At 41.9% G+C, this 25,944-nt stretch overlaps 1 protein-coding gene across 2 annotated transcripts in view; it reads left to right on the top strand.

Annotated features, from left to right (window-relative positions):
* The window catches only part of WAPL (WAPL cohesin release factor), a 215,496-nt gene that overhangs the window by 83,079 nt on the left and 106,473 nt on the right, over window positions 1-25,944 (top strand). For both annotated transcript variants that reach the window (XM_077454603.1, XM_077454602.1), the window contains 3 exons: window positions 1,905-2,014; window positions 2,859-2,951; window positions 25,430-25,579. In XM_077454603.1, the coding sequence (XP_077310729.1) occupies window positions 1,905-2,014; window positions 2,859-2,951; window positions 25,430-25,579 (353 nt within the window). The remainder of the gene's footprint in view (window positions 1-1,904; window positions 2,015-2,858; window positions 2,952-25,429; window positions 25,580-25,944) is intronic.

Below are 25,944 nucleotides of genomic sequence, written 5' to 3'. Positions count from 1 at the left end.
TGAGTCTTGGTTCTTTTTTTTTCTGGCAACAGAAAGGGCCGCCAAGTATCAAAGGGGTCAGTTGCTATATGACTGAAATCAGCTATTTCATAAGCTTATTCCCAGATGGGTTCTTTCTCCCCCACTTGGAATACGAGCACACTACTAGAGCTCTGGCCACTACATGGGCAGAAAAAGCTGGTGCTGCCCCAGATCAAATTTGTAAGGCAGCGACATGGTCAAGTTAACTAACGTTTGTCAGTCATTACAGACTGGATCATCTGTCAGCCGGTGTTCAGGCATTAGGCAGAAAGGTCCTGTTGTCCCTCTTTTAGTTGGTAAGTCTTGCTTTATCCTCTCAGCTGTTGTCCTGAAATACTTTTAGGTAAAATTCAAGTCAGACTTACTGTTAACTTGTTTCCCAAGAGTCTTTCAGGACAGCAACCACCTGCCCTTTTCTTGTTTATGCTGTGACTAACCACATTCTGATTATGTGTTCCAGCTTGAGCTGGAGGTACTCTGCTACAACTGACGAGCTGTGGAGAGAAGCCGCCTTTTAAAATTTGGTGGAGTTGGTGTTTCCTAGTTGGTTGGAGCCACTCGGGTGCTGTCTTGAAAGTCTCTTGGGAAAAGAAGTTACAGGTAAGTATAACTTTATTTTATTTTTTTCCTGGAGTTCCACTTTACAAATATTCTTTTGCAGGGAGTAGTCCCTCATTTCTGTTTGTTGCTGTGTTTTCCTATATTAAAAACTTAAATGGACTTTCTTGACTTTGAATACTGATAAAAACCATGTTGAGACGAATTTAAAGTTCGCTCTAAAGGTCAACTCACTAGTGATCTTTACGTTAAGGTGTCCATGCATCAAATAAGATATGAGGAACCTGTGCCAACTGGGCACATAAATGAACCAATAAATAATGAAAACCAATGAGCTGCAGTCGCTTAAAGACAACTCTGCAAAATAATACTGTGATATAAAACTTTGACCTTGTTAAAATGACCCCCTCATGTCGTCAATGTGCGAGCAATAGTATTTAAAAAATCATCATGATCACATGCTATATATCCTGTAATTCAGTGTGATGTCAATTGAAGAATAAATAATTAAAAATTATTTTTAAAAAGACTGATTAAAAGTCAACCAGTGTATAGAGATATCAGAGAAAGTTAGTGCAGTCCTACAATCAAACTTGCAAAAGAGTTTGTCACACAAACCCACATGGCCTCTCCCTGGGAAATCTAGTACTCGCCAGGTCTAAATCAAATACAGTAAATCACAATTGAATATATAAATGAAAATGTATCCAACATAATCGATGTGTTTATGTGATGCTTCCTTAGTGTGTATGAGAGGATGATGGAACTGGACCATGAGTAAGACAATATTAAAGTCACTTGTGTTTTATTTTATATATAAAAAAAAAAAATTATGTATGTATGTATACTTGCCTGCTCTGTGTAATGGTTTTGCACAGAGCAGCCCAGAACCTCCTCTTAGGTACCACGCCACCGTGCTTGGCCCCTTCCTCTTGCAGGGTTCCCCCCACAGCCAGAAGCAGGTGCACTCTCAAGCCATGGATCTGTGTGTCCATTCACACACAGCCCTGGCTTAGCCCCAACCACTCCATCTCCTGATGGGCTCACTGACTGTGATTAAGAGTCAAGGCTCTCATGGACCTTTCTGGACTGGGGGGGGGCTTGTATACAACCAGCCTGTTGGATTGTAACTGAACGATCGGTGCCACCGGCTATAGCTGACAATACTGATCTGTGTGTTATAATGGCAGGGTGTTCTGACAGCGGGTGATTGTAGTTTGGCTCTATTCCATAGAGATGTTCCATGTCTTAATGCCCTCTATGTACTACTTTTTTTTTTTTTCTTTGCATTTGTATTATGAGCTTTATGTTTTGAAATACTCTAGAGTCTGAAGACGATCTGTATGCTATGCCTGAAGTCTTCAAAAAGCCTGCAAGTAGACAAGGAGATAAAAGCAGAGATGGAGCTCGAAAGATATTCAGTGGACCCAAACGGGTAAAGTCTCTTTCCTCCTTCTACTCTTTTTAGCTGTATAGAGACATCCTGATTGTTCTGATTTTATTTTATTTTTTTTATCTGCAGAGAGACTAGTCCGTTTTTAGTTTTTTGTACAGCCAATTTTCACTCTTCTTTTTTTTTTCTCCTGCATATTCATGGTTTACTGTGGTGGATGTATTTAGCAGTAGTTGTATTAGCGATGGTAAGCCCTAATTGGGGGAGCTTCTCATGCTTTAGCAATTCAAGTAAATTCTGAGTTGAATATGAATGACAGAATCTAAAGCTTGGCCATACATGGTTCGGTTAGCCAGTGCGCTGAACTTAACACATTTCTTTATCCACACAAACAAGATTGAACTTTGACTTTGCTCACTAAGGCAAGCAGAATAGGGAGTACCTGTCAGAAATAGGTATCCGCACTTTCACAATAGTGAGAGGAGGCTGATGAACGCAACTTCCCTTTTCAGGTGAAGTTCTGCTTTATCTTGTGCTCTCAAAGTATGTGCGTTCAAACCACTCAGTCCCTGTGATAAAGTCACTCAGTGCTGAAACTGTGGTGTGAGCATTTACTTGAGCAATGCAGTTTTCTTCAAGCATTTTTCTGAGACCTGCTTCCATCACTTTTCCATCCTATATTGCTTCAGGAGGAGGCATTTTTAGGAGCCCAGGAAATGTCTTTCAATTGCCTACAGTCAAAAATGCTTAGTGCTAGTCTAGCTAGTCCCGAATTACTAAATTATGCTTGTATTTTAATTGTTATATTTAGTATATTAAACTGTTTATTAGTAACTTTAAATCTTCTTATGTTTTAAAATGTTTTCATGTTTTAAATATCTTTTAGTCTCCAACAAAAGCTGTCTATAACGCAAGACACTGGAACCAGCCAGAGTCTGAGCTCCCAGCTTTACCAGTTCTTAAAGCTCAGTCTGCACCAGTAAGTACTTTTATAATTTTGTCTATTTGGTAATACATAGAAAGGTATATACTGCAACACAATATGCCTGGGTAACTCCCAGAAATGGCCGGACTTTCTTTTTCAACTTTTTCATAAAGTGGAACTTAACCCAAAAAGGGAAGTTCAAGTGATTGTAAAAAAAAAAATATGTATGTATGTGTAGTATTATTATACAAGATTTATATAGCGCTTACAGTTTGCAGCACCTTACAACATTGTAAAGTACAATTGCAATACAAATCAATACAGGAGGGATCTGAGGGCCCTGCTCGTTGGAGCTTACAATCTAGAGAGGAAAAAAATATATATATATACAAGTTTAGAACAAACCTGTCATACTAAACCAGCTCTGTGTAATGATTTTACACAGAGCAGCCCCAGTCGTCGTCCTCTTATTTCGTCCCTAGCCTGGCTCCTCCACCCATCCCATCCCAGCGTGGCTCTACTCCTCTGAGGGATTGCCAGCAGTAGGAACCTGTGTACAGCGCTGGATCAGCATCAGGCTCAGGCAAGTGTTGGGGATGGGGAGCCGAGACTTTTTTTTTTTTTTTTATTTATTTTTATTTTATTTTATCTTCATGCATACAATGCATTAACGTAAAATAACCACCTGACTTACGAGCCACTTTCAGCTTTATGGTCCCCTGCACCCCTCATTCATAAAGTGTAGCGTGACCAGCACTTGCACAGTCGGGTTCCCACAATAAACATGCCGGCACTGGGGACCCAAAGATTTGCGAAGAACCAGTCTGGGTGAGGACCGTGCTGGATCCGTAGACGGGTAAATTTTTTTGAAAGTCAGTATCTACAGTATTTGGAGCTATTGACTTTAATTTTCTGTGGTGGAGATTCTCCTTAAATATTTAACACCTTCTCGGCTCTTAGGCTTGATGACTATTAAGTTTTTTTATTTCATTGTTAAGGTTTTACCTAGTTGTGTTCGAGGTCATATTAACAGATTCATGGATTTTGATAAATAAGCTGATCATCAGTAAATTCTCAAATATCTTTCCTGTGCAAGGGTCTATAAAATCAATCTAGTAAAATATTAAGCACTGAGGTGAAGCCTCACATTGCACAGCTGTTGGTAAATATTTATAGTCTGGCAGATTGTGTCTGAAACTATACCATCCATTTAGGGCTGAAGCAACGAATCGATCGGCAATGAATCGATCACTATTTTCATAATCGATTAATCGGCCAGTAACATAATGGGGTTAAAAAAAACTAAAATGAGCCCTTTATAGTACAAAAAGGGCAAATAATCGCTACTGTAAATATTAATTTCACTGTTCTACAGTAAAAAAATGAACCCCTTACAATAGTGATTATCTTTTATAGTACAAAAAAAAGATAATCACTATTGTAAGGGGTTCATTTTTTTTACTGTAGAACAGTGAAAGTAATATTTACAGTAGCGATTATTTGCTCTTTTTGTACTATAAAGGGCTCTTTTTTTTTTTTTCTAACCCCATTATGTTACTAAACTTAGTCTTAGACCTGGTTCACATCTGTGTGTTTGTTTGTTTTATGGTGCTTTTTGCAGAAATGTACTACAGTTCATTTACATAGTTTCCTATGGGGCACGTTCACATCTGAAAGGGTCGGGGACTTTTAATGCAAACTGGTGCTTTATTGGTTCAATATACTTCAATGAAGAAGCTGCAGAAAAGCATGTCATTTGTGTTTTTTTATCTGCCCAAAAAAAATGCAAATTGCGGTAAAATCACGTGCGCAAAAATCAAAACGCACAGCAAAAAGCACTGCAGAAACAGATTAAAAGCAAACTGCATAGGTGTGTACCGAGCCTTATGCTGGTCACACGGATCCATTTTCAGATGAGAATATTCAGACAAAAAATCTTTGTACATTCACTGAATGAAAGAATTTTGTTTGAAGTTTTCAATTGTTTTTAACATTGTTTTTAAAATGAATGTAATTTCTGAATGAAAAAACAACATAAATTGTCTGAAAATTCCTTTGACTAAGAAGTTTTCTATTTCCAAATTGTCCCGTCACTGTGGTTGAAAATGAACGTCCATTTGACCCACTTTTTTTTTTTTAAAGGTTATTAACCGATTAATCTAAACAATAATCGGCCAACTAATCGATTATGAAAATAATCGTTAGTTGCAGCCCTAGATCCATTTATAAAAGATAACAAAAGCACATTTCTCTATCGTACACTTCGGAACACAGAGCCACCGTAATAACTGCATGGGTTATATGGCAGCTTCAGGTGATGACACTAGCACACCCTAAACAGGAAGTTCAATTCCCCATATAACCCCTCCCCTTACCTGGAGTACCTCCAGTTTTTTCGCCAGTGTCCTAGGTGTTGGTCACGAGTGAAGATGTGCTGAGCTCCGCATGGAATATTCCTTACTGGGCCAAGCCATGCAACCGGATCCATTCAAAGTGTCTCTTCCAGGCTGAATTGAATGGTACCCCGAGCCTCGTGTCCAAAAATGAGGTTTTGCCTGTAATGCTTCTTTTTAAAGAGCTGGACCCCGGAATCCTGTATTTTTTATTTTATTTTTTCCCCCCATATTCCCGACAAGGTGCTTTTTACAGGCCCAGGGTTGTGGATCCCCTGATTAAAAAGGGAGTCCTAGTGCCTGATTTTTTTTATTTTTTATTTTTTTTAATGGAGCCTACCGTGAGAGGTGAAGATTGGGGCTGTTACCACAGAACCCTGCAGCTGGATAAGGTAAGGGAGATTCCTAAGAAATTTTTCTAATTCTTTTGGGTTTTTTCCTTTAAAGTAGATGTTGCTATGCCTGTAGTAACCACCGGGAGCTGTCAAGATCACGTACCTGTTCCATGCTTGTCAGTTTTGCTTCTGTGTACAAGTTGCACGCTTCCTCCCGCCCAGGCTCCATGTAAAGTCATGGGAAGGGGGGGGGGGGTTTCTCCTAGGAATGTACCCCCACCTTGAATAGTTTTCCTCCAGGCAGAGGGAGCATGGCATTATACAGCGGTGTGCTGCACTGCTCCAGCTGCCATTACGGCGGTTCCCTTAGGCAGCGCTCCTCCTCTCCTCCATGCAATGTGATCGGAGCCCGCTTGCGCAGGAAAATGTTCTATTTTAAAATAGATGTGGGAGGAGGGTGCGGTTGGTGGTTGGAGGAAGGGGGTGGGGCTTAGCAGCGTAGGCACACTTCAGCGTCCACAACGTGGGCTGCATAGCTATAAAATGCGCCTTTTTCAGGTGCATACAGCTAGGAGGGACAGAGTGGACATGTGGCATGTGAGTGGGTGGCACAGTCATTCCCAGGCACATTTACTTTAATCACGTCTTCAGAGTAGAAGAAAACACATTAGGTCCCCTTTTACCCCCCAGGATTCTCAAACGGAGGAACTGGGAGGGGGAAGATGAATCCCCCCTCAGACCGAGAACAGGCTGATGATTACTCTTCCAAGGAATTAAGTGGGGAAGGACCTTCTTCAGCTTCACATGCTGAGAAGTTGCTGGTGCATTATTTTACTGAAATGATCTGTGCCACATTTAAGTTACCCTTAATGTAATCGGTTGAAGAGCCCACTTCCTGTTTGGGTTCATTAAAGCCTCCGCAAGCCTTGCGTTCCTTTTCTGTCCATTCATTACTAGAAAAGCTTATGTATTCTAAGTAGAATCACCCAGATTAGCACTTTTTTCCTCCTAAAAGGTTTTCAACACATTATCCTATGGAGGAAAAATTTACTATAATGGACTATACCAGCAATTGACCCTGCTATATACTCTGTGAATAAAAATTTGACTTGTTCGGTTGACAACATAGAAAATGCTTAGGGATCCAACTGGTAAAAAATTGGAACTCCTTTTAAAAGTAACCTTTACTCCCTGGCAGGTTCAGTGGCTCAACCTGATGGCGATTGGGTTATGTCAGTCCTTTAGAGACCATTTGAAACAGGTACTCAAGGTTTTCCCTGTGCAGCAGGCCCAGGAATTAGCTGAGCTGCCAGCAGCTTTGTGCTTTGCAATTGACACAATCAGAGATTCTATTCTTGAAACCTCTTGCCTTACGCTTGGGTTGGTACGTAGAATCTTATGGTTAAAAAATTGGTCAGCTGAATCGCCATGCAAAAAGCTCTTGGCTGGTTTTCCTTTTCGCGGTGAAAGACTGTTTGGGGAGGATTTGGACAAAATCCAAAAAATCTCAAGTAGGAAAAGTACCATTTTGCCAGGTAAAAGTAGAAGTCCCTCATTTAACTGGACTCTTCACTGCCAGGGGCACCAGCCTCCAGGCAGTCTCAACGGCATCCACCGTCGGATTCAAGAGGTAAACCTCAGGGTCAACCCCAGGGACAAAAGAAGTCCTGGGAGAGGAAACCCGTAAGACAGAATGCTAAAGCCTCTTTATGAAGGGGTGCCCTCGCTCGATGTGGAGGGAAGACTTCTGCCGTTATCAAAGGTCTGGCAGGAAGAATTTCGGGACAGATGGGTGGTCTCCACAGTAGCTCTAGGGTATAAACTAGAGTTCTGAGAATTCCTGTCTCCTCGTTTCCTCAGGTCAAATGTCCCCAAAGATCCAGAGAAAGTCATCTTTTTTCTAGCGTTAGACTGACTTTTGTCACAAAAAATGATCATAGTAGTTCCCGTGGAAGAGCACCTTTTCATGGTACCAAAACCAAATGGGGATGTCAGACCCATTCTAGATCTCAAAGATCGAAGGTTTCCTGAAGATTTGCTCTTTTCGCATGGAATCAATCCGATCAGTAGTCTCCATCCTACAAGGGAAAATCCTTCTTGGTTGGTAACAGATGCCATGCCTTCAGGTTGGGGAGCAGTTCTGGAAGAAGCGTATGTCCAATGGAAATGGTGCAGAACCGAAAGGACCTTGCCATCAACATTCTAGACATTCGGCCAGCAGATCTAGCCCTAAGGGCCTGGACTTTCAGGTTGCAGAATTCTTCTGTCAGGTTTCAAACTGATGATGCCACAGCAGTGGCTTATATCAATCGCCAAGGGGGCACAAGAACTCAGGCAGCCCAGCTAGAGGTAAACCATATCCTACACTGGGCAGAAAAACGTGCCGTGCATTTTGGCAATCTTCATTCCAGGCGTAAAGAACTGGCAAGCAGACGACTTAAGGCTCCAGCAGTTGTAACCGGGGGAATGGTCCCTTCACCCGATGTCTTCCTGGCTTTATGCCAAAGATGGGGATTGCGTATGTAGATCTGTTTGCATCCAGGGACGAGGTCACACAACCGGTTGCTGTCCCTTAAAGGGGTTGTAAAGGTTAGTTTTTTTTATTTTCCAAATAGGTTCCTTTAAGCTAGTGTATTGTTAGTTCACTTACCTTTTCCTTCGATTTCCCTTCTAAATGTTTTTTTTTCTTTTCTATGTCTGAATTTCTCACTTCCTGTTCCTCCACAGTAAGCTATTCTGGCTCACCAAACACCGCTCGGATGATGGTGTAAAGTTTACTGAGGAGAAACAGGAAGTGAGAAATTCAGACAAAGAAAAAAAAATAAAAATTAGAAGGTAAATCGAAGTAAAAGGTAAGTGAACCTACAATGCACTAACTTAAAGGAACCGATTTAGAAAATAAAAAACAAAGCTTTACAACCCCATTAACCCTAAAACTATCCCTCTCTGCTGTGTTAAAGTGGTAGTAAACTCTCATTGTTTGTTTTTACCTACAGGTAAACGTATAATAAAGTTTTTAGATAAAATGAATATCTACTAAACATGTACCGTTTAGGAGATATTCTATTGAGCAGCAGCCGGAGACGTCACCGTGCATGCGCTGTGTGCTTCGGCCAAGAGGCCCGCTAGCATGCCTGGAAGTGACGTCATCGTGACTTGGTCAATCAAGCAACCGCCGCCTGGGAACCTGGAAGCAAGGCCTGGTGAAGATGGAGGCCTCTGCAGTGGTGACAGCATGCTGCAGGAGTGCTTTGTTTTAACCCCTGAATGCCCAAGCCTTTTTCTGGCACTTATTGCCAAAGTTAAAATTTTTAAAGTTAAAATCTGTATTTTCTTTTGCAAGAAAATTACTTATAACCCCCCCAAACATGTTTTTTGAGCATATTTTATGTCGCACTGTATTTGTGCAGCAGCTTTTCAAATGCCATTTTTTTGGGAAGAAGTACACCTTTATGAATTAAAAAAAAAAGATTGTAAGAAGTAACTCCTCGCCATCCACCGTCCCAGTGATTAGAAATCTCAGCACAGAGATCAGTGATTACAGATACCTTCAGGGTATTTTATGCCAAACTGTATACCTCACAGGGGACGGGAGATGGCGAGGATATGGATAGGTTCTTTGCGAATATCAAAATACCGTCCCTAACTAAGGAGGAGAGTGAGATAATGGAAGCCCCATTAACAATTGAGGAAATTCAATGCGCAGTGTCAGAAATGGCCAATAAGAAATCCCCAGGACCAGATGGTCTTCCTGTGGAAACCTATAAATATTACGGTAAAATATTGCTTCCAGAGCTCCTTAAAGTATTTAATTGGGCGAAAAAGGTGGGGAGATTGCCTACCTCAATGACTGAAGCAACAATAATAGTCTTGCACAAGGAGGGGAAGGACCCATTGGAAACTCAGTCCTACCGACCCATTTCCCTTCTATGTGCGGACGCTAAAATATTAGCCAAAGTATTAGTCATCAGATTTAATAAAATTATCTCTAGGTTGATACATCCCGATCAAACAGGTTTTATCCCGGGCAGATCTACAAGTACGAACATAAGAAGATTATATCTTAACATGCAGGTACCAACAGAAAACGAAGGTAATAAGGCAATAATGGCTTTGGATGTAATCAAAGCCTTCGATAGTCTAGAATGGAGCTATATCTGGCGGGTACTGGGGGAATTTGGGTTGGGCCCTAATCTTATTGCATGGGTAAAAACCCTGTATAACGGCCCTAGTGCTAGAATTAGGGTTAATAATGAATATTCAGATAGGATTTTCTTAGAGAGGGGGACAAGACAGGGGTGCCCTTTGTTACCCCTGATCTTTGCCCTGGCAATAGAACCATTAGCTATTGCAATTAGATCTAATATGAATATGGTCGGTTTTCAAAGGAGGATGAGGGAAGAGAGGATAGCGCTATATGCGGACGATATTCTTCTCTTCCTGGGGGACACACAGCAGTCCCTCAGACAAGGGATGAAACTTATTACAGATTTCGGGAGGTTCTCAGGCCTGGATATAAACTGGGAAAAATCAGATCTTATGTCATTGGATAAAAGCAGGGCCCAAAGCCCAGTGATAGGTGTGCAGCTGTAAGTAGTGGAGCGCATGAAATATCTGGGGATACACATACAAAGAGATCCTAATAAATATATAAGTGATAATGTGGTTCCATTAATAGCTAAATTTAAAAATAAAACCGAAATTTGGAAAAGACTCCCATTATCGACTCGCAGGGAGATGTAATTTGATTAAAATGGTATGGATGCCTCAGTTATTGTATGTTACACAACTCCCCGATATGGGTAGATATAACGTGGTTTAGGAAAATGGAGGTATTATTTCGAGAACTTATATGGAGAGGGGGAGTATCAAGGATTGCTTTACAAACTTTGCAATCACCAACAAGAAAAGGAGGAATGGCAGTTCCACACCCAAGGAGCTACTTTTTAGCTGCTCAACTACAACACTTGGGAATGAGTGAGGAGATAGGTGGTGGAACTAACAGGGCCCTAATGCTAATGGAGACACCCCATAAGAATATGGTAGAAGCTCTGGAGGCAAATTCATTTCCCAAAAAAAAAAATACCTACAATAAAATTTGTAGTAAAAGTGTGGAAGGCAGTGAAGGCGATTAAAGGCCTGGGAGGCTTAACTCAATATACCCCTCTGTGGGATAACCGGAACCTGCAGGAAATTGAAGAAATAGGGGGATATAAAGAATGGGAAGTAAAGGGGATAGATAAGCTGGCCCAGTTATATACAGGGAAAATATTAAAAACATTTAGTGCTTTAAGATCAGAGTTTGATATATCAAAACAATCATTTTATAAAATACCTTCAAATTAGACACGCTCTAGGGAAACAATTTAATAGGCAAGGTCCAGTGTGGAATAACTCCCCTATTTTTAGCAGATTAAATGCTCCAGTAAGGACAAAAGGATTTATAGCGGATGTATATCCAGCCATATGTGAAGGAAGTATAGGGTGTCCAGAAAGGTTTAAATGCAGAAGGAAATGGGAGGAGGAATTTGGAATCCTTACGGATGAACAGTGGATGAAAATACTGGAGGATGTTTACTCAATTTCAGTTTCGCCTGCCCAGAAGATGTCACATTTAATGCTGCTACATGGAACCTATTATACACCAAAAAGACTGTTTAGCTTTGGATGCAGAGTAGATGACAAATGCCCTAGATGCCAAGAGTCTGGAGACCTGGCACACATGTTCTGGCGATGCCCAAAATTGTTTCGCTACTGGTCAGAGATTGTTACTTTGAATGAAACATTTAGAGTGGCGATCAAGGGGATCCCAGGATATGTGTGCTGGGCCTGGGAGAAGCAATAGGAAGATCGCGATATACAAATAAAGCAATACAGAGGTGTTTGTTTCAGGCAAGAAAATTGTCAGCTCAAAGGTGGCAAGCAAAAAATGCCCCTTCAGTAGCGGACTGGCAGCTAGTAATCATGGAAACAATATGGAAAGAGAGGGTGATATATTTGAGAGGAAATTTTAAAGAATTTAAAAAGATGTGGAAACCCTGGTTGGATAGAATGAGATATCCAGTACGAGGCATGGGAGAGGAGGAAGATGGGTAGAGAGAGAGGAAGAAAAAGGGGAAGGAAGAATATCTGAGCAGTGAGTGAAAAGGGGGATTAGATAGAAGAATTATTGACACATTATGGATAGGAACGCTTTCTAAAGGTTTTATTCTGTTCTATAGAATTACTGTATCTGTTAGGGTGAAATAAGTGTTATACGTGTTATAGAGAATGTTTCTCTTGCTTTTATTATGTAAAATAATGATGAAAATGAATAAAGATTATGAAATTTAAGAAAAAAAAAAATATATATTTTTATTAGCTTTTTTTTTTTTTTTTTTATAATATGAAACATCCCCTCCCGCTGCTTGCAATAACAGCCAATTGGCTAATTAGCCGCATCGGTGGTTAACCACTTCAATACAGGGCACTTTCGCCCCCTTCCTTCCCAGCCCAATTTTCAGCTTTCAGCGCTTTCAATGACAATTGCGCAGTCATGCTACACTGTACCCAAATGAAATTTTTTATCATTTTGTTCGCACAAATAGAGCTTTATTTTGGTGGTATTTATTCACGACCCTGTTTTTTATTTTTTGCGATATAAGCGCAAAAATGCAGAAATTTGGAAAAAAAAACAATATTTTCTTTTTTCTATTTTAAAAGAAATCCAATAAAATCAAATTTTGTCATAAATTTAAGCCAAAATGTATTCTGCTACATGTTTTTGGTAAAAAAAATTCCGTTAAGTGTATAATAATTGGTTTGTGTGATCACGGACATATGTACGCAAATGATCATGTACATATGTGTGCAGATAATCATTGGGACATGTGATTTTAGTGGGACATATGTGGGGGACATGTTTTTATTATTAGTGACATGTGTTTTTATTATTTGGGGACATGTATGTTTTGGGGACATGTGTGGGGACATTGTGTTTATACTGTGTGGTGTGTTTACTGTGTGGTGATTTGTGTGTACACTAGACTGGTGATCAGTGAGTAAAAAGCTGTAAAAAACAGCTCATACTCACTGATCATCAGCCGGCTGCAGCAATCTGCTCTCCTCTCCTCAGCGATGACTTCTGTGTGAGGAGAGGAGAAGCCGATTGCCTAGCAACCGGCTGTTTGTTTACATCACATGACGGCCGTGATTGGACACGGCCGTCATGTGATCAGGAGGGCCAATCACAGAGCCCTCTTGCCAATCTGAGATGCGTCGTGTCCGGGTGACACGGGCGCATCGGGATCGCGCCGCTGCGCGGGCGATCCTGCTCCTCCTGATGGACGTTCCTGAACGTCCTATCAGGAGTAGATGGCTCCCACCCAGCCGTATATGTGCATTGGCCGGGTGGGAAGTGGTTAAGAAAAGCTGACCACCCAGTACCAGGGTGATGGATGCAGCTTTAAAGCCGAAGGCCGCATATTTGTGATATGTCAGCGTGAAGACGTTAATGCATACTGGCACCTTATGCCTTTGCCCTGCAGGGGGGTTTTATTATTTATTTTTTTAAAGTTTATTACCTTCTTAAACAGGGAGAACTCCATCACAGCTTGCATTTTATGAATGGGTTGTAAAACGCTGTCCATGGTGTACATGGCGAATAACAGAATGAATAGCATTAACTGTTCTGTTATAAAAGGCATCCATATATCTTACTTTGATCAAATTAAAGCGGAGCTCCACCCGAATTATAAACACCATCTCCCTATACTTGATTCTCACTGTGAAATATAAAGAGGACCTGTACCTTTCTGGTGACTTGCTCAGTCTTTTGTTACTGGCCATTTCCGGGTTCTGGTCGCTGCGGATATGGGCAGGGTTGCATCGGCTAGGTCTACGCTTCCTCTGCCGCACTGTCTCCTGGGATCCTCTTGTTACCCGGGAGTCTGTGCGGCGGCCAGGCGCGAGTTATCGTGCGATTATCTCAGTTGTCATCACAACGGGGCGGGACTTCTTACGACGACGCCCGTTGTGATGGCAACCTGAGTTTTTGACGGCGCTCCAATTTGAATAAACTGCGCATGCACGAGATCGGCGCTTGAACGGGTGGTGCATGCTGGTCCATCAGCAGCACAGTGTCCCGGAAGAGGATGCCTGTGAGTTTCACATGCCCACAGGCAAGATGACAACCATCAGCACAACGTTTAATAAGTTTTTGTATGTGCTGAAAACCCGGCAGCAGGAGAGTCTAAAAATGAGTGATACATTTTAATATTAATAGAATAATTGATTACATTTTCCAAAAAGAAAAGAGTAGACGGTGGAACCCCACTTTAAGTGAATTTCTATAACCCGAGCACTGAGTGACATCCACAGTAAAAATTACAAAAAGGACTAAGGCAATCCACTAATAAAAACTCAAACCGAGGTAAATCTTATGCTCACGAACCTTCCTCTGTTTAGCAGAGTCCAGAGGTGAAGGATGATAATGCTCACATGGGATTAATAAATAACATTAAATGATAGGTTAACTGAAGATAAATGTGGAATATTTTTATACAAGAAAACGACAAGCTAAAGTGTGTTTTTCTTTTATAAAACAAAAATAGATTTCTAAAGTATGCTATAATTATACAATAGTTCATGTGCTTTTATAATTTACTGCAACAAACTTTTATACGTAACATTTTTATTTTATTTTTTGTATAATAATTCAAATATAATTATAATGTAATAAAGAATCCTTAACCACTTAGGGACCCACCCTCTTTTTCAGAATTTGTGTTTACATGTTTAACTGCTTGAAATCCGCGCTATAGCCGAATGACAGCTACAGCGCGGACCTGCTTTGCCGGGACTACGTCTATTGACGTCGTCCCGTGCACGAGCGGGCTGCGCGCCCCGCTCTGTGATCAGCGAGTCTGAGACTCGCCTGATCACGGATCGGAGCAAGGGGTCGATCTCGACCCCTTACCACATGATAAGCTGTCAGCCAATGACATTAGATCACAACAGAGCCGGTAATCGGCTATTGTTCCTCCTCGCGCTGACAGCTGACTTCAGTCCCAATCGCGGCCAAGTCATCAGTGCCCACCTGCCCCCTGCCAGTGCAACCTACTTATAGTAAAAGTGCCACCCATCAGTGCCACACCTTAGTGCCCACAATCTGCCTCAACAGTGCTGCACCTCATATGCCACATATCCGTGCCCATCAGTGTCATCTACCAGTGCCCAGCAGTGCTACCTATCAGAGCCACCTGTCAGTGCCCATCAGTCCCATCTATCAGTGGTACCTATCTGTGCCCATCCGTGCCACCCATCCATGCCGCCTTATCTGTGCCTATTGGTGCTGCCTTATCTGTGCCTATCAGTGCCCACTAGTGCAGCCTATCAGTGCCCACCAGTGCCGCCTCATCAGCGCCTTTCAATGAAGGAGAAAAATTACCGGTTTGCAAAATTTTATAACAAACTATTAAACATGATTTTTTAATTTTTTTTTTTTATTTTGAATCTTTTTTTGTTTGTTTAGCAAAAAATAAAACTCCCAGATGTAATTAAATACCACCAAAAGAAAGCTCTATTTGTGGGGAAAAAAAATTATTCATTTGGGTACGGTGTTGTATGACCGCGCAATTGTCATTCAAAGTGCATCAGCGCTGAAAGCTGAAAAATTTTTTTGCTAGAAAATTACTTAGAACCCCCGAACATATATTGTTTTTTTTTTTTTTTGAACACCCTAGAGCAGTGATGGCGAACCTTGGCACCCCAGATGTTTTGGAACTACATTTCCCCCATGATGCTCATGCACTCTGCAGTGTAGTTGAACATCATGGGGGAAATGTAGTTCCAAAACATCTGGGGTGCCAAGGTTCGCCATCACTGCCCTAGAGCATAAAATGGTCATTGCAACACTTTTTTTCACACCGTATTTGCTCAGCGATATACAAGCACACTTATTTTGGAAAAAAATTCACTTTTTTGAATAAAAAAATAAGACAACAGTAAAATTAGCCCAATTTTTTTTATATATTGTGAAAGAGATAATGTTACGCTGAGTAAATTGATACCCAACATGTCAAGCTTATAATAAATAATAAAAAATGCCATAAAACTATCCACTATTTTGTAAATGCTATAACTTTTGCGCAAGCCAGTCAATAATCGCTAATTGATTTTTATTTATTTTTTTGGTAAAAAAAAAAAAATACGTATCGGCCTAAACTGAGGGGGGAAAATTTTTTTTTTTATATATTTTTGGGCAATATTTATTATAGCAAAAGTAAAAAAAATGCTTTTTTCAAAATTGTTTATAGCGCAAAAAATAAAAACGGCAGGGGTGATTAAATACAAGCAAAAAGCTCTATTTATGGGGGAAAAAAAAGGACGTCAATTTTGTTTGGGTACAACGTTGCACGATCGCGCCATTATCAGTTAAACGACAGTGCCGAATCGCAATAAGTGCTCTGGTCAGGAAGGGGGTAAATTCTTCCGGGGCTGGTGGTTAAGAGTTATGGGGGAAAGTTAAGTTTTGACGTCGCTTCTGGTGGGGGCCATCTTGGCCTCGTCTCCATACCCAGGACATAAAAGGACCCGATTGCCTCTGCCGCTACCAACGGCTCCGGTAAGCGGCGGAGGGCATGGGAGGAGGGGTGGCACCTCTCCCGCCGCCGATGATCTCACGGTGAACCCGCTGCAGAGACCACCATTATCGTAAACATGACCGGCACCTGAAGAAATTGATATCTCGGTTGTGGCAGCAGCTTCCTGATGGATAAACCCTGATGGGTTTTACTTCCTCTATATTCCCTCTGCAAAGTAAAAGCCTAATGGGGTAGTACATTATGTGCCACTTAACTTGCAAATGAAGACCATGATGTCTCTGCTGCTGGAAGCATCCATCTTCACCTCTCTTCTTCCGAGGCAGCAGACTCCGGCTCTGTGATTGGCCGGAGCCATGTGACGTCACTCCCACGCATGCGTGCGGGAGCAGCTAGTTACAGCACGCGCTGGGGAAGAACACTGCAGGAACGGCACTTCACTGCACATGCGCCGATGACATTGGCGCACTACAGGGCAAATATCTCCTAAACGGCGCACGTTTTAAGAGCTTTTCATGACACATAGGTAAGCATTAGTATAGGCTTGCCTATATGTAAAAATAGGTCAGGGGTGTTTACAACCACTTTAAGTAGGCAGGCAGTCTATCAAACCTCCATTCAAAATTCCTAAACTGATGTGCACAAAACCCTCTGTGCTCTACTAGCATTTGATCCAACACTGACTAATTTTGTCATCCATATACTTACCCTTGTTAAAAGACCTAAAACCACTTGGCAGCCTGTAAGCTCATAACATTGAGCCAGACACTAACTCCTCTGCTTGACTAGTGAAGCAGGTTTTTTTTTTTTTTTTTTTTTTGCAGAGCTTCATTCCAGAGAATGCAAAAGTGTTGGCAGAGAGCCTCTCCTTTTTGGCTGCCTCTGTGAAGTTTTGCCTTCCAGTATTTCACTCTTATTTGAGCTTTACTAAAACAGTACAATTGTAGTACCAGGTTACAATACTCAAAGGGAAACATAATCCTAATTGAAGCGACAGAAATAAATATTCAATCAAGCAGCATGCTTACGTGGTATTTTTTTGCCTTTATCTCACCTAGTGATCCAGCCAGTAACCCACTTTGTGGGAGGTTTTCTAAAACTGGTGCGCACAGAATTTGGTGCAGCTCTGCATATTCACCAATCAGCTTCTAGGTTTTAAAGGGGTTGTAAACCCTCACATATACCCAATGACGTGAACAGCCTCAGATGATACACAGCGATGACCAAATTCTCCTAAATGTTGTATTAGTCTATCTACAGTCTTCTGCTCTCTATGCCCCTTCAAAAGGGCAGATTGTGTTAAAAATCTTCATTTGTCAGGAGCACAGAAGAGGGGGCGGAGAGACGGCAGTAACACTGGAGAGCTGATTGGAGCAAAGGCATTCCCCTCCACACAGCCGAAGAACTGTGTTCTGAATAGATGAACTCTGTTCTGAGCTTCCCCCTCCCCCTACACAAATTTTATCTCTTGTCGGGAAAACTTCTCAGAAGTGACTCAGGCTGATAACAGAGGAACGAGGCACCAGAGAGAAATTACACTTAGAGCTTTAAAGCGAGATAAGTAAACAGTACAGATATATGCTTTGCTTAAATTTTCCTGACTGAGGTTTACAACCACTTTTTAAGGCCTGTACACAAAATCTGAAAAATACTGCTTTTGACGTGATCGTATGATAAACTAATCATTGGTGCACAGTTTTCAAGAATTGAGTTCATCTGATATTATCCGAAGGGACAAACAATTTTTCTCAAGGTAAAATTTTCTTTTTAATTAGTAAAGTTTTGTCTGAAAATGCAATACAGATATAATACATTACATCACTTCTGATTTTTTTTTCTATTGTACGAGAATTTTTGTCATTTTCGTAACCTTAATTTTCAATATGAGATTAGCATGCAGAAAAGATCATCATTCGTCTGATAATCTCATTGTCAGTATCAGGCATTAGGCCTGGTTTATACTCCTCCAGCATGTCTTTGCCCTGCAAATTTGGTCTAACATCGATCTGACTTCCATGCGCCTGAACAGGATCTGACTTGAGATGGGTTGCGACTTGGGTCTGGTATGGATTTCCATGCCAAATTTAGAAAACAAAAATGGCCTGGGGTTGATGGGGACAAGGGTCGCTCCCCCATAACCCTGGGCTTTAAGGGTCTTCAGGCAGGAGGCTTATCAGGAGCCTTAAAGCCCCCTTTCAGAAATGGGGGGGGGGGGGGGGGGCTCCCGGATCCTGCCCCCCCAATGTGAAAGAGTATGTGGTATAGGGCTGAAACTAATTGATGAATTGACAACTAATGGATTAAAATGTGGAAGGGTGAAAATGCGAGGACAGTTGCTGATGCTGTCCAATACAGACACCCAGACAGGCTAATGGACTATCACGACACTGATACACAGACACAAGGTTTAAGATAAAAAAATTTTTTAATTTTTAATTTAATTTTAATACTGTGGGCGGCACAGTGGTGTAGTGGTTAGCACTCTCGCCTAGCAGTAAAAAAGGTCACTGGTTCAAATCCCAACCATGACACTACCTGCCTGGAGTTTGCATGTTCTCCCTGTGCCTGCGTGGGTTTCCTCCGGGTACTCCGGTTTCCTCCCACACTCCAAAGACATTGCAGGTAGGTTAATTGGCTTCTGTCTAAAATTGGCCCTAGTATACAACTGGGGATCTTGGATTGTGGCTCCTTGAGGGTAGGAACCAATGTGAGTGTGCAATGTAAAGGGATAGGGACAATTGTAGACACTCACTCAGGTTGAACTGGATGGACTGATGTCTTTATTCAACCTTACTAACTATGTAACTATGTAACTAGTCAACCAAAAATAAATACAAACATATTAAAAAAAATATCCCACACATACACAAATTCCCAACAGGTACCCCCATAGGGTTGGAGTTGAGGTGGGGTATACAGGGATTCTCTACTGGTTTTGCAGTGTACCTGTTTCTTCTTGTTCCTTGTTTACAGTTGTGGGGTCAACCATGCGACCAGTACTGGCATCCACACTTGTGTTGCAGACACTAAGTGGGCAAAACTGTTGTACCGGAATTGGGTTTACAGCAGGCTTCCTCCTGTCTGCGTGGAACTAGCAGACCAACTAGTGCAAGGCCTGAAGTATGTTTGTGATATGGCCCTGAATACCCTCCCCCTGTTATCCAGGACTTTAGTGTCAGCAGTGGTGCTGAGGCACCTGATTTGGTTGAAATGCTGTTCTGCTGACCAGGCATCCAAAAAAGCCCTGACTGATCTTCCCTTCCTTGGCGACCGGCTCTTTGGAGCTTCGTTGGATGACATTATTAAGAATGCCACAGGTGGTAAGAGTACTCTATTCCCACAGGCCAGGAAGTCTAAGGAGCCACGCCGTAGGCAAGGGCCCTCCTTTTTTTTTTTTTTCGCCGCTCACAAGCGGCTTTTTCGTCCGCCCAGAGCTTCGGCTAAACGTCCCCAGCCCGACAGACGACCACGGAAGGACAAACGTCCCTGGAACCGCAAGCCTAACATGCCTGCGAACAAAAGTGCTACCACATGAAGGTTTGCCCCCACCCATGACTCGAGTGGATGGTCGCCATCGAGAGTTTGCAGCCTGGTGGTCCTCTTGACTGTCCAACCAATGAGTCTGCCTTCTGATTACCTATGGCTACAAGATTGTTTCTCTCTTGGCCGCAAAACGTATTCTTCCCCTCCAGCATACCCGTTTGCCGGGAGGCCATCTTGGGGGCAGTAAGGGACCTGCTGAATCACGGGATGATTACCTGTTCCGGAATCGAAACGTTTCCAGGGGTTCTACTCAAACGTGTTTGTAGTTCCCAAGAAGGAAGGGGTACATCCAAGCTTGAATCTAAAAGCCCTCAATCACTTTGTGAAAGTGCAGAGGTTTAGAATGGAATCTGTTTGCTTGGTAGTCGCTGCGTTCCATCATGGGGACTCCCTGGTGTCCTTGGACATCCAGGATGCTTACCTGCACATACTCATATGCCCCCGGCATCAAAAGTTTTTGCGACTTGCAGTCGGGGAAGCCCACTACCAGTTTGTGGCTCTCCCTTTTGGTTTGGTATCAGCCCCCCGAGTCTTTACCAAGGTATTGGCTCCTGTGTTGGCGTTGCTATGGCAACACAGGATCGCAATTGTGGGTTATCTAGACTATCTTCCTCCTGAGAGCTTCTTCCACCTCAGAGTTAGAAGAGAATGTGGCGATCACCATGCAGACCCTGTAAGAATTTGGGTGGCTGTTGAACCTAAAGAAGTACCGACTCAGCATTTGGAGTACCTAGGCTTGCTGCTGGACTCCAGGGAAGCGAGGAGTGTTTCTCCCTTCAGACAAGCTGCAGACTCTCAGAGCCGCAGTAAAACTGCTGATGAACCGCAAGTGGTCGTTGCTGTGCTTCTGCATGTGAGTCCTGGGACTCATGGTGGCCTCCTTCCAGGCAGTACCATATGCCCAGTTCCACACCAGAGTCCTGCAGAATCTTGACGAAGTGGGACAAAGCTCCGTTATCCAGGTGAGCCAGTTAGTCAGGGGTTCCCTGATCTGGTGGCTGAGGTCCCTAGTGCTTCAGTCCGGGAAGTCGTTCCTACTTTCTGAAGTGGACAGTGATCACAACGGACGCCAGCCAAACCCGGCTGTGGTGGAGTGATGGGAGTTCAGTCGACTCAGGGCCTCTGATCGACGGCGGAATCCAAGTTTCCGATCAATATGCTCGAAAAAGCACTGTAGAAATAAATCAAAAGCAAACTGCATAGGTGTGAAACAAGCCTTATGTTGACCATGCATTACATATGGATTTTCGTACAAAAATATTCATATGAAAAATCTTTGTACATTCACTGAATGAAAGAATATCGTGTGAAAATTTCACTTGCTTTTAAAATGTATTTTCTGAAAGAAAACCACTTACTCTGTCTGAAGATTCCTTTGACTAAGAAGTTTTCTATTCTGCTCAAATTTTCCCATCACTGTGGTTGAAAAGAATGTTGATTTGACCCCACTAACGATTAGAAAATCGAACAAACAATCTTAAATTAAACTTTTTTTTTAATGAAGACATTGTTTTTTTTATGGCCAGCATAAATGACAGCAGGGGCAGGGAGCTTTTATCACCTGCCTATGACAAGGAAGTCTGTCATACATAATGTATTACAGTTCTGTTTGAAAATCGGCAAAACGGTCTTTACATTTTTTTTTCTTCTTTAAATAATCTGAGTCTGATAGTTACCAGATTCAACCTCTAATATATACAGTATATCTCTTCTGTCCTTAGCGTGGATTCGAGATTTTGTTCCCAAACCATATAGTTGTTTATATTTACCACTGGTTATAGATATTTAAGAATAAATTGTCGTGTGTGTGTTCTTTATATATCTAAAAAAAATAAATAATAATACATTTCTATCCAAATTAAACAAAACCATAATCGGCCTACTAATTAATGAAAAGAATTGTTGCAGCCGTAATGTGGTACCCCTCTACCCATGCACCCAAAAAAAGTGTAGTGTAACAAAACGTGATGCAGTTTTTGAGAATTCCTTTATTAAAAAGTAATTGTCATTGTATCTTTGGGCCTGTGCATAAAACCCCTATCTTGGTGAAGTAGAGCCCTATCCAGAGTCGTTGCTGTGACCATCCGGCCAAGACATTTGCACTCAGACCCCAGCATACTAGAGCAGGGACGGCCTGTAATGTCTACTGTTGGTTGGATCCTGTGGACAGTGACCTCAGATATACAGCGTACCCAGTGATCTCGTTTGTAGGTTTAGGGGTCCAGGCTACTATATTAAAGTGTAAGTTGACCTTTACAGAAAATTTGTAAGGTGACCTTACACTGGAACCCATACCACCTGGTCCACCTGTACCAGACTGCTGCAATTCCCCACTGTCAGACAACGGAAAGCCACTTCACTCTGGGGCTTTAAACCCCCCCCCCCCCCCCCCCCCCCCGTGGCTTTCTCTCCTCTCCTTTATAGTGCTGACAGAGTGGGCTAAACTGTCCATCCATGTGGCAGTGCTGACCATTTCGAATCCCTGTCGTGTGTACTTGGTAATACAGACAGGCAATTAAGCCGCAGTGTGAAAGTACCCTAATAGCCTCTTTACACTAGGGCGGAATGGGCGCTAGCAGTAAAGTGCCGCTAGTTTTTCCAGCGCTTTACAGCTGTTATAGTGGCGATTTGGCACCGCTATTTGGGCGGGAGCAGGGTTAAAAACACCCATTCATTTCAATGTTCAGGAGTGGTGTGTATATTGTAATCACTGTAATCCCTCCCTCCGCCCCCCCCTCCTTCTTTTTTTTTATTTTTTATTTTTTATTGCGATCACCTAACCTTTTGTTCTCAGCTGTGTAAGGTGCTTGGAGGGTTGCGGTAGAGATTACAGAGAAAATGTGGCAAAAGGATTCAGAGAAAAAAAGATACACTGACTTTTTTTTTTTTTATAATATTCCCCCTATACGCAAAATTATACGCCACGCTTTTTTTAAGGTTATTGTCCGATTAATCAATCAAAACCAATAACTAATCGATTATGGAAATAATCGTTAGTTGCAGCCCTAGATGGATGCACTTCTGTGTCTAGTGTGGTCCGTTTGAAATGAGAGCGCGTGAGTGCTGGCAGGATAACAAGGTATTTCACACAAAGGAAACAATGCAAAGACAACAGGATACATTTTAACACAATTACATGGCACAACATACACATACAGAAATATGAAATGTTAGGGGGACAAACACTTTAATGTCAATGTTTCCTGGACCATTCAGTATCAACATTCTATTGTTTGTAAGGCTGTTACTTCAGTGCGCTAGTTTTGGGTGTAGGGTCTTGGGGCCACATTTTCAAGGGGTTTCCTCCTTTTCTCTTTAGGGATTTGGCTTTGTTGTGGTATTGCTCGCACCACACATTCATTAGTTTGGAACATCTCATGTAGCAATGACTCTTAAAGGGGTTGTAAAGGCAGAAAGTTTATCTTCATGAATTCTACAGTGAGGGAAAAAAAAGTATTTGATACCCTGCTGATTTTGTACGTTTGCCCACTGACAAAAATAATCAATCTATACTTTTAATGGTAGGTTTATTTTAAGAGGAGAGACAGAATAACAAAAGCCAGAAAAAACGCATTTAAAAAAGTTCTAAATTGATTTACATTTTAATGAGTGAAATAAGTATTTGATCCCCTATTGTTCAGCAAGATTTCTGGCTACCAGTTGCCTTCTATACAGGTAACGAGCTGAGATTAGCAGCACTCTCTTAAAGGGAGTGCTCATAATATTAGCTTGTTACCTGTGTAGAAGACACATGTCCACAGAAGCAATCAATCGGATTCCAATCTCTCCACTAAGGCCAAGACCAAAGAGCTGTCCAAGGATGTCTGAGACAGGATTGTAGACCTACATAAGGCTGGAATGGGCTACAAGACCATCTCCAAGCAGCTTGGTGAGTAGGTGACAACAGTTGGCGCAATTATTTGCAGATGGAAGACGCACATAATATAACTGTCAATCTCCCTCGGTCTAGGGCTCCATGCAGGATCTCACCTTGTGGAGTTTCAATGATCATGAGAAAGGTGAGGAATCGTCAGCTGGGACCATAGTCACCAAGAAAACAATTGGTAACACAGGACTGAAATCCTGCAGCGCTCGCAAAGGTCCCCCTGCTCAAGAAAGCACATGTACAGGCCTGTCTGAAGTTTGCTAATGAACATCTGAATCGTTCAGAGGAGAACTGAGTGAATGTGTTGTGGTCAGGTGAGACCAAAATCGAGCACTTTGGCATCAACTCAACTCGTGTTTGGAGGAGGAGGAAGAATGCTGCCTATGACCCTAAGAACACCACTTCCACCATCAAACATGGAGGTGGAAATATGCTTTGCAGGTTTTTTCTGCTAAGGGGACAGGTCACCTTCACCACATAAAATGGATGATGGATGGGGCCGTGCACCACCGTCAAATCTCGTGTGAGAACCTCCTTCCCTCAGCCTGGACAGGGTCGTGGATGGGACTTCAACCATGACCCAAAACACACAGCAAAAGCAACAAAGCAGTGGTTCAAGAAGAAGCACATTAAGGTTCTGTAGTGGCCTAGCTAGTCTCCAGACCTTAATCTCCTCATAGAAAATATGTGGAGGCAGCTGAAGGTTCAAGTTACCAAACATCATCCTTGAAACCTTAATGGCTTGGAGAGGATCTGCAAAGAGGAGTGGGACAAAATCCCTCCTGAGATGTGTGCAAACCTGGTGGCTAACTACAAGAAACTTGGAAAGGGGTCAAATACTTTTTTCACTCATTAAAATGCAATTTAATAACTTTTAAAAAGTTTTTCTACATTTTTTTTTTTTTTTTTTGTTCTGTCTTTCAGTGTTAAAATAAACCTACAATTAAAGTTAGACTGATCATTTCTTTGTCAGTGGACAAAATCAGCATGGGATCAGATATTTTTTTTCCCTCACTGTATGTTTTAAGATAAAAAAAAACCTTCAGTGTGCAGCAGCCCTCCTAATACTTACCTGGGCCCCCTTTATCCAGCAAGGTGCTTAAATATCTAATTGGTTGAGACACCGCAGTGACTTTGTGTCTGAATGGACATGGAGCTGCAGCTCGGCTTGGGTTCCCCATATCAAGCTGCTTGCTGTTGGGGCACCCATCAGGTGGGAGGGGCCAGGAGCACCGAAAAGAGGAGAATCTGGACTGCTCTGTGCAAATTCACTACACAGAGTAGGCAAGTATAACCTGTTTATTATTTTTAAAGATAAAAAAAACAAGACTTGAGTATCACTTTAACTCTTCCTGTGATGTACAATAAAGAAATTAGAATTTTTGGTTTACCTGTAAAATAGTTTTTATGGAGTAAATCACATCACACGGCTCCCCCCCCCTCCCTGCCGAGAGAACACTCTGGTTCCGCGGGAGGTATTCCCCCTTGAACACTGTTGATGGGTAAGACCGGGTCACCAGACTGCATTGTGCCCTGACGACTAGGATTTGTCCTGCTCTGTATGAAGGTATTTCAAGAATCTGTTAAAAATATAGCATACAGGAGTACAGGGTGATAGAGATTTAAAAGAATTGGTCTAAAAATGATTTAAATTTAGTAGCAAAATTGTCTGCTCTTAACGTGTTACATTTGGTGATATATTTTATTTTGTCTGTTTTTCTGATTAGTTGACTTTAAATGACGTAACTTTATTGCATATTAAATTGTGCTATATTTTAATGTTTACTTTTTATAGGCAAAGCCATTGGAGGCGCCATGTCCCAAGGATGATGGTGTTTTTAAGGCACCTGCTCCACCTCCTAAAGTAATTAAAACTGTGACTATTCCCACCCAGCCCTATCAGGACATAGTGACTGCACTGAAATGCAGAAAGGAGCATAAGGAAGTAAGTATTTGTTTTTGCATTGTGGATCCGAGGAGAGGAGATTTGACATTTCTTGCTTAGAGAAATAAAACCCGTGGTTGCTCTACAAATGACCCAGTTCAAATTGTTACCACATCTTAGTTTTGTTCAGAACCCTGAGATGTTATGAATTTCTAATACTATGTCCTCTTCTGGGGTGTGTGTGTGTGTGTGTGTGTGTGTTTATTGTATGGTTTCAATTCTTACACAGGACTTTGGTAAAATGGAGAAAGTCCTTTTGAATTGTTTTCATACGGGATCATTAGAAACAAATCTGTACGGTCACACTGCAGACCTTCTGCAATATGTGCTACTCCCTCCAATTACAATTGCACAGTTTAGGTGGG

This window comes from Lithobates pipiens, unplaced genomic scaffold, assembly GCF_037356315.1.
Source record: "Lithobates pipiens isolate NorthernLeopardFrog02 unplaced genomic scaffold, aLitPip1_a1.2 Scaffold_25, whole genome shotgun sequence".
NCBI classification, from domain to species: domain Eukaryota; kingdom Metazoa; phylum Chordata; class Amphibia; order Anura; family Ranidae; genus Lithobates; species Lithobates pipiens.
This window is presented reverse-complemented; position numbering and strand designations above follow the sequence as displayed.